Source organism: Botrytis fragariae (genome assembly GCF_013461495.1).
Source record: "Botrytis fragariae strain BVB16 chromosome Unknown tig00000045, whole genome shotgun sequence".
Lineage (NCBI taxonomy): Eukaryota > Fungi > Ascomycota > Leotiomycetes > Helotiales > Sclerotiniaceae > Botrytis > Botrytis fragariae.
Window position 1 is genome coordinate 2,224,514 of NW_023500991.1, and position 10,094 is coordinate 2,234,607.

Here is a 10,094-nt window from a genome sequence, read left to right on the forward strand (position 1 = left end):
CATCCCATCAGAATGGGTGGCTAGCCATCTAGAAATCGTACGTACGACGGGAGCTGGAGAAAAACCACAGCAAATTCCTTTGGAGCGCAATTGCCGAATCCATGTTACAATCAAAAAGAATTGAAGGCATAGAATCCTTCGAGAATATTCGGGACGGATCATTAACCTTCTACGGTTGACGCTATACTGTAACCTTGTGCTTTGAACCCCAAACTTCTCTTCCTTCGGACGGGAAGTTATTAGAATACGGTCGTTTTGTGGGGAATGAGCTCGTTTGCGGTTTCCTTCTCTTGTTTCTTTCACCAGCAGTCCTTGTGTTCCGCGAACAGGGCGATTTTTGGAAGCTTCCCTCGCGTGTCTGTTGATTGAATTTGGACTCGGATGGGTAATTTACAAATTGATTCGCTCCATGGCAATGACATACCAATAACAATTTCCAATACCAACTACCTAGCATGTTACACAACAGTAGAAGGTCCGAATACATCTTAGAAGAAAACGTGGGGATCACTCGATCGTCGGTCTGTCAGTTAGCATTTGGCATTTTGTTTGTAGGTCGTTACTCAACGTCATTCGGGAAGTCCTTGTGTTCAATACCAAGTAAATTTTTAACAGTGTAAGTGGCACGATGCGCATTCGCTTCTCTTTTCTTTTCTCTATAAAAGAGTCTTGGTGTTCTTTTGCGGGGCCGAATGATGATTGCAAATGCTACCCAAGTTTACTGGGTAAATGTCAATTTGGGGTGAATGCATCCTGAATGCGGGGAGGCCGTGAAGGGCGGAAGAGCCTTTCCCATCCATTCATCCATCCACTTCCCTTGTACCGAGTGGTTTTATCCTTCCATTTTCTTTCTTCCAGAACATTGGGTGTCAGGCTTCAAGCTTGTTTCAGAATTGCAGGTTACATATCGTACAGATGCACTTTCTGCATTGATATTAGTTTATGTGCTTCAATTACATGCAATCCTCGAGTATACTCTCCAATACCTCAGTGCATGGTATTTGAGAACTGTGGATCAATTTCATACATACGTAGAGAAGATACTTCTCCTCATGAGGGGTTGGCGCATTTCGCGAAAGGGACCACATGAAAGCAGGCGTCGTCAGCTAGTATTGATAATGCATAAACTATTGCTGTTAGATTGCGACTGCGGTTGCCGGATTGCTTGGTCGCTCGGTCTGGGAGTACTCCAAACTATGTCCGGCGAATTTCACGTTTTATGTAATAGTTAACGTTGCACTTGAGGTCAAGCGAAGTTCATGAAATGGATAGGTAGTGAGTGGAGTTTTTGATTTGCGTGGAGTCACTATGCCAGATATAGGGAGCTGGATTGAAGTGAAATAAGCTGCCGAAATTCTATCTTTCCTCGTGGCATCATATCTGAAACTCAACATCTGAAGAGCAAGTACTTGTCAATGGTAATTGGAAGCACTTACATTCTGGGACGTTCTTTATTTTCTCTTGCGCTGCAGATTACACGGCTTTCTTCTGGCTGCCGCAGCATACCGTGATTCATTGAATCTTCCATCCTACTTAAAACCATACATTGGGCACACGGAGTAACCTGTGATCTTTGTAGACTATTGATTGTGCTCCTGTGACCTCCGCAGTAACGCTTTCGGAAGGCACATGATTATATATCCTATGAATTGCATAAATACAAGAGCCTCATAATCACCGAAATATTAGCAGATTACACGGATGTCGTCCGCTTCATCGTGCGAATGCTTAATAATATACCAAACCTCAGTCTTCGAGCTGCGAGCTGTGCGCATTCTTTGCCACCATAAGGTGTTCACTACCCATCAGATTTGTGTTTGCTGTGAACGAGACTGAAGTTTGAGGAGATTTACACTTTGTAGCTCTAGATCCACGAAACTCATTCCTATGGTAGCCACCACCTTCAGGTTTGATGAGAAAAGGGTTGTGCCTGTGGGATGACGGGAGTGATATTCCACACATTCTAGCTATTATTTTCGAAGGCCTTACCCATACAGAACCATTGCCAAGATAAATAGTGTACATAAATTGCTTTTCGATCACTATGAAAACCTGTTAGTGGGCGTACTGAGACGCCTGGTTCTGCTCCCGCAGTCTCGCGAAAAGCGTGGAGATACTATCTTTCGCTCATAACGATTACGGGATGATATCTACCATGTTCAACTACCTACTCACAACTATCTCTAAACTTTCTAACCTTCACCAAAAATACAAGATTGAACGCTGGCTTTCCACATTTATCGAGTATCTGAACATTTGAGAAATACCAGCATCACATTTTCGATACCTCCATACCTACTCATCTACTTTCAATTTCATTGTCCAAACTCCAGATGGTGCATTATTCCTGTTCATCAACACTGCTACCCGGAGGTCAAGGACACAGGAGACCAACTAGCGTTTGGTGGACTGGCAAATACATACGTATCAGCGGATCTTCTCCCCCATCGCGCAAAATCAAATTGATCACTTCAAGTCACATAATAAGGTCAATTCTCTGGCGTGGGAGTAGACTATAAATCTTATCCTCAAATGAATGATTATATCGTCATTAGCTAGAAGCAAAGTCAATTAGATAAACTCTTTTTACTGTCAAGAGAGATATTTTCAAACTCTGTATTTCATCTTCACTATTGACTGTGTTCTCTCAGATAGGAGAATAGTGAAAAAAATCTATAACATGATGAAGAATACAATGTAGCTAAATCTATCTATGGTGGTAATAAATGTTTGGCCCTCAACTAGTATTAGCATCAGTCGGGATAGATTCCAGGAGAAGATAGGATACAGTTCTAAATGATGAAAACCCTACACGGTGAGCTGCGAGAAACATTTAATTCTCTGAATTCCCAGATTCTCGCCCTTCCAGAGTAGAATCGAAACACATTCGGTAGGCATGCAACAGCCCCTCGGGATTCACGCTTATGGACTAGCTTTGAATGAACTTGTCGTGGACTACGTTGGATGGCAAATCGCTAGATTCGATTACTTTGGTTCGGGTTACAGTTCATCGTCAGCTGTTAAGGAGGGAAGCAAGAAAATCTCGCAGATGAATAGGGAGTCGCTCGGCTGGATATATATAGCAGAGTGGAAATGGAAACGGTGATAACGCTGTATTGACTACAACACCTTGGACTATCGAAAGCTTTCAGTTGAATTACCTAGATACCTAGGTATTGTAAATCGAATCTTTGCCATCATTGTTTCCAAACAAGGACTGTTCATCTCAAGGCGACTCTCACGACACGCGTTGCAATGAGTCACCATGTGTGTTTGAAATTTATCAAGATCAAGATTCAAGGCAGCATTTTACTTCAAAATCCAGGGGAAGAGTTTACTCCCTTGTATATCATATCTTTGCCAGTGCGCAATCCTCAGACAATCAAATGAGGTTTTTGATTTTGTCGATATTTCAAACTCAAGGGCTTCCGAAGGGGAAGGTGGCGATTGCTATCTTCATCGTTTGTAGATGGGAAACCTCATTTTGGATTCTATTCTACAGCATCTATTCGGGTTTTCTATACATCATATCTGATGGATCCTCACTCATACCAGAGCCCAGATCACTGAGATATGCCGGATATTCGACGTTCAATATCAATATAGATTCTAGCTTCGTACCGAAATTCAATCGTCATTATATTATGCAGCTTTGATCAAGCATTCGGGATTCAATATTAGATTTCACGAATGTTACACCTGTTGTAAAAATCATCCTGTGAAGCTTCCAGTATCGAACATAGATTCTGCTCGTCCTCCTCAACTTGCCGCTTACCACCACGAAAATGAAACGGGAGGATATACACATGGTATTTCTCCTAATATTCATACACACTATCACATCAATCCCATCAATCCCATCTCCATAAACTTCTACACCACTATACAACTATGCAATTCAAATTCGTAAAATACCAGACGATCAAAGCCAAAGGGGCCCGAGAACATCCTTCCGAGCTGTAACTTCTTAAATAGACAAGCGATATGATCAACGAAGACGGAGTTATACATGTATATCCCCAGCCAAAGCTGTAATCCCTTCCGATCCTCGACACTGACTAAAACTGACATTTTAGTTTCTCCATTCGATATTAATATTAAAAGAGAGATTCCAGAATGAGATATATTCCTCTTCGCGCTAATGTGGCGCTTGTAGATTCTATTCTCACAAATATTGAAAGGGAAGAAAGTGCACTTTTAGATACTTTGCCCAGTTCTGAAAAGAGGGTTTATTATATTATACACATACATATACACACATACATATATACACATACATATATACACATACATATATACACATACATATATAGATATATATTCACGGAACCCTCCAACAACCCCTCTCTCTTCCCCCAATTCTCCATATAAACCATTACTTTTTGTCCGCAAGTTTTTTCATCAACCTACAGCGCCCACAACCTAAAATCAACCCAGCTGTAGTACTTTGAATTTCGCGCAAGCTTTCGACTTTGAAACGAGGAAAATATTATCCTGCGCCCCATTAACAGAGATAGAGAGTGTCACATGAATAGAGATAGACACAGAGACAGAGACGCCTACGCACACGTCGTCAAAGCACATGCACAATTGCCAAAGACTAAACTGCTATTCACAAACACCATTCATGAAAATTTCATAATGATATGATTTTAATTTCTTCACCATCTTCGCTATCTTCATCAACTTTTCTTTCGTTTCTCCTCTTCTCCTCTCCTTAAATTCATCGCTTCCCTCCCTAATTCTCTTTCCTGGGAAATCAATTCCTCCATTCCATCTTCCACTTCTCACAAAAAAAACAAAGTAAAAAAAGGAAAAGAAAAAGGTATAACTTTAAAACATTACTATCAAGCCCCATCCATGTATGTGCTTCCTCATTTTCGCTTCTACACATGCGAAATGAAAAATACGTACATTAGGCACTTGTAACCACAAAGAAAGGTATCAAAAGCTGCTTCAGCAATTTCGCTGGCTATTCTTCAAAAAATTCATTCCACGCTAATTTCACCTCTCGCAGCCTTTGTGTCGGTGACCGCAGATTTTATTGTTTTCTTGATCTTTGTACAAAGTAGGAGTAAAGAGAAAAAGATTTCGAGTTGTGTTGTAATATGTCCGAAGAGTTTTGGTGTAAAAACATTAAGCCTGGCTGTAATGCGAAAATAGAAAGAAACTGGTGACGCCGCTGGATCTGCATAATTGCCGAAAAATTAAGAAAGTAAAGCGGATCGCTCCATGGAGCAATAAATGCATCACTTTGATATGTAAAACTCCAAATGGGTATGCTGAAACAATGAACAATGAAAGAAAAAATAATGAAAGGCATATTAGCCTATCCAGAACGCCTTTAAACCAAGCCCCTTCCCTCCCATTTACGCCGTCGTAATACTGTCATCTCAAATCATGGGTGCTTTTTCGGCTGCGGTTCGACCTTGACCAAGTGAACTGAATAGTTGTTGTGGAGGAATTCTTGACATTCCATTATTTCGGTCGTAACTATTTGTTGGTGCAGGCATGTAACCCTCACGTTTTCTTCTGATACGTTCTGCAAGTACACCTGCAACAACTATAAGGAATATTAATGCGAGAGAGATCGCTAAAGCGATAAGTACGACCAAGCCAACTGCAAGGTGACCGCCTAAAATTGGGTTAGAAATTTGTTCAATATTTCTTCACAGTGTGATTACTTACCTGATGATTTAAAGAAGTTATTTTCTTGAGAGAAAATGTGTGACAGACTACCTCCGGTATTTGAGGTACTGCTTGTGAGAGCAAAAGGTTGAAAGGTGGTTCCATTGAAAAGAACTGCCGAGACATTGCCAAAGCTTGGTAACACCATAGCACCTGTAAGCATCAAAACCTGATTGGAAGGAACAAGATCAGAGTTGTCATGATTTGATGAAAGAGGCATCATTTGAAGACCACGAATGACTGAACCACTCTCAAATACATCCCCAACCGAGAGCCAATTTGTACCATCATATTTCATAATGAAAGCTGAACCATTTTTTGCAGTACCCGCTACCCAATACTCTGAAATGTCACTAGTGGCTGGGACAAGAGATGTTACTGTTCCTGGAATGTTTTCTGCGCCAGTAGCGGTGGTCCACGTTTGAGCCTTGGTATCGTAAGTCGCTACGGATACATTGGCGCCGTCGACTGACAATGACCCGCCTACAATGAGAGAGGTATCACTAGCCCAAAGCATAGTATTGACAGTACCTTCAAGATTTGTTCCTGGTCGATTCCATTGGGATGCAGACGCTGTAAATAGGCAAACACCGGGGCAATCTAAAGACCCGGCTCGAGTGAAACTTCCACCAACATATAGATCACCATTCTTCGTCCTCACTGCGATGTCATTGACACTAACAGAATTTCCGCCGAGAGCTGGTGTTTGTGATGAAAATGTCGAAGTCTTGAGATTGTATGAGATTAGCCCATTAATTTCTCCTCCGTTAACGGTCCCGGTAACAGAGCCTCCAGCATACAGAATGTCATCTTGGATAGCCAATGCACGGAAGGTAGAATCTGCGTCGATTTGAGATCCGAGTCCAGTGACAGTGTTGTCATTCGCGCCATCAATAAAGACAAGGTTATTAACGTCGGTACCATTTGTAGAAGTTGCGGTGAAATGACCGCCGAGAATTGTAATATTGCGCGAGCTATTCTCGTAAAAGAGCCCAGTTACAACACCACTAACATTTTGACTGGCAGTATTTCTTTTCGATAAGGTTGATGTAGACTGCGCTTGGGTAGCTTGAATCTTGACAGGGAACGGGCTTAATCCTGATGCGAGAGAAACTACTCCGTTGGCACTGAGTTGCGAGGACGAGAGCGAACCAGCAAAGATGGCGTCGCCGGAAGCATTTACCGCAGCGGTGAGTTGACCGTTGATAGACATTGCCGCAATATCGAGGTTTGGCAACCAATTGTCGTGTGATGGTACCCAAATGGCGAAACCAGAAACTGAAACTGAAGAATTGCTTCCAAATGCAATGAGCTGGTCAAAATCACCAGTCAAGGTAATGACATTCTCGGGTGTGTTAGCGGTGATATTTAATGATATTGGTACCACCGATGTAACCTTTCCGTTGACACCGGCTCCTAGTGCGCTCCATTGATTCTGCGTGATATCATAAGCGGCGATATTGTTCAAACCTGCAGTAATCGTTGAGCCTGAATTACTGCTGAAGTTTCCTGCAACATATAGGGTCGAGTCTTCAAGGAGCATAGTAAGAACCTCCCCGTTTAATCCTCTGGAATCTAATGAGCTAGGACCCGAGTCTGAAATCGAGAATACGTTTTCGTATCCTGTTGCGGAGAAATTGCCACCAACGAAAATAGTGTCGCCAGAAGTTACAACAACATTGACCTCAGCACCGGTGTTGAGCTTCATACCAGCTTGATCGATCGTATTGTTCTGGAAATCAGAAGTACTGATGACACTTTGGCTTGGATCGAATTCGAAAAGACCATTTAATCCTGTGCTAGTCGCATTGTTCAAGATGAATCCAACTCGCTGAGCTACAATAGTAAAATTCTCGGAATTTCCAGGGATCTGACCACTTGGAGTGAGGGTGATTGAAGGGCGGAAGGAATCACTAGCAGCTTCGATGTAACCAGAGTATACTTGATCATACTTGTCGTAGTCATTAGATTGGAAAAGGGTAATGGGCGAGCCGAAGGTTGCGGCAGTACTAGAAGCGCCACTAGCCACACTTCCATTTACAACAACAGAGCCTCTGCTTGTGCATGTACTATCCTGAATACATCCCGGGGTGTACATTTTCACTGTATAGTTGCCCGACTCTCTGATATCAGGGTAGAATACCACAGAAGCTGAGCTTGCTGTATCTGCTGTGAATTTTCCTGTGAGGTACTCTGCATCACTTTGAAACGAGGGACTGATGGTCCAAGGGCCAGTCGATGTTGTGTTTGAAGCAGTTGACAGAGAAGCACAGGTAGGCTCATTGAAATCGTTAATAGCATAGGAAAAAATGTCATCCTGGAATAACTCAATGCCATCCAGGCCACCTCCACTGCCGTACCAAGCAGAGATATCAATCTGAAAGGCATCCATCCCGACCGAATTCACGAAGTGAAAGTCCTGGTATGGAATACTAGCATTGTTGCTCAAAGGGCATTCCGATGTACATGTTGCATTAGCACCTGTAGCTGGATCGATGTAAGTAAAGTTCATGATACCATTGATTGGCTGAGCCGTATATCTCCAAGTTTTGGTACCTCGACCACCTTGGTGTGTATTCCATAATCTCAACTTGGTAGGTTGGAAGCCAAAACCAAACGTAGCTTTCCACCACCCAGCAGTATCATCCTTCAATAACCAAGTATTTCCAGAGCCATCGATACCATCAGTCTTGCAAACAATGTTTGTTGGATCGTCAAAGCCCGTGGTTGTGGCTGTGCCACTGCTTGTGATATTGGCGCCAGAAATGTTGACGATTTGCTGATCAGTGGCATTGCTAGGTTTGCTGGTAATTGTTGCAGTAGAATTTCCAAGTCCTGTGAAAGTTCCCCCAAAGATGATGTTTCCGTTCGACGCCTTCGAGATTGAATTGACCCGACCGTTAAATCCAGAGAAAGGCAAGGCGACCAAGGTATTGTCCACCAACTTGATTACATTTGAAGAATTTGTAGAATCAAAATAACCTCCAATGTAGACTGCATTGGTTGTCTCGTCGCATAAGAGTGCCGAAACTGACCCTGATAATCCAGGGAGTGCAGTGATCGCCGATGTATTTGAATTGAACAATGCAATACCTTGCGATTCCACATTTCCTAAGCTCGTAAAGTTACCTCCAATTACTACCCCCACGAGTGTCCCATCCGATTTGACGTACGGGCACATGGCTGCGATTGAAGCATCGGCCGATGCCAAGGAATTGAATTCACCCGTTGGAAAGCGTACCATAACGGATTGGGTCGTAGTATTGTAGCCATCTTCGTTTTGACCAGTGTATTTATATAGCGAAATACCATCAAAATCTCCACCCAGACCTACACGTCCTAGATTCGAAAGATCGAGGTTGGCGGATGGAGCCGGTTGGAAAGTGATCGCATTCGTTAATGGCGTCAAGGTCAATAGAGAAGAGAATGCTATTATAGATGGCGAATTCCTAGCTGATGGACTCAGCCATGATGAGAACCTCATTGCTGTTCCCCTCTGAAAAGTATTAATAAGTAATTATTCGTGTCGCAAAATTTGTGAGAATTAAAAGCTCGATGGCTTCTCCTCCTCCACTTTCGTGAATAATTGCATTGACTTGACGCGCAACGCTTAAGCCATTTAGTGGTCCTCCAGGATGGTGTATAAATCGATGGAAAATTCTTCTTTCGTGGATATGTTGGAGAATCGATCTTCCGTCTATCGAAGCATATAACGAGCGTAGAGTTGTGTTGTGTTGTGTTGTGTTGTGTTGGTGTTCAAGGTGGAATGGAGTCGAAGGAATCTAAAGTGATAGACAGTAATCTCACTCACAGACAGAAAAGGTAAGTCGACCTGATTGGATGGGACTAGATTCGCGTATTGGGCTAATGAGAGAGATTAAGTATGGGATTAACTTTTTTTTGTGCCAGCTTTGTGAATGGTAAGCCTCGGGTGTTCAGGAACCAGGAACCAAGCGGTTATTGTTAGGATAATCCTCCTTGGTCGTTGATAAATTAATTTCTCAAAGATTGTGCGTGAAAATTTAGAGATCAGTCTGCAAGGGAGATGGATGATCTATCAATCTTCTGCTTCTTTCTTTTTTTTTGGATGATGTTATGTTGGTGGCATATGTAGGTATTATTATGGCTCGATTGGATTGCGCAGTCTGTGAAACTAGTTGGAAGTTTGGTGGAGTGTTGTCTTGGGGCAGAATTGCTGTTTAAAGGATGCCAAGCGAGATTGAGATTGGTTGTTCAAATTGAAGGCTGACTGATGGCGGATTTGAATCCAATGGTGGGTGAATCTGTGGATGAAATGGGTGGATGATACGAGAACGGTTAAAAACGTTAAAAAGAAAAGTGTAATGGATGAATACAGTGACGATCGACTGTGTATATGTGAGTGTGTATGCGAAGTGTATGTTGGA

The 10,094-nt window shown here is 42.5% G+C and overlaps 1 protein-coding gene across 1 annotated transcript; it reads right to left on the reverse strand.

Moving 5' to 3' along the window:
• Nucleotides 1–5,393: 5,393 nt before the first annotated feature.
• Nucleotides 5,394–9,172, reverse strand: Bfra_003874 (putative cellular morphogenesis protein; the record flags this gene model as incomplete). Its single annotated transcript, XM_037334279.1, has 2 exons — nt 5,394–5,635; nt 5,689–9,172. The coding sequence occupies 2 exons, from the start codon at nt 9,170–9,172 to the stop codon at nt 5,394–5,396; spliced, it is 3,726 nt and encodes a 1,241-aa protein (XP_037194366.1).
• Between the last annotated feature and the right edge of the window lie 922 nt (nt 9,173–10,094).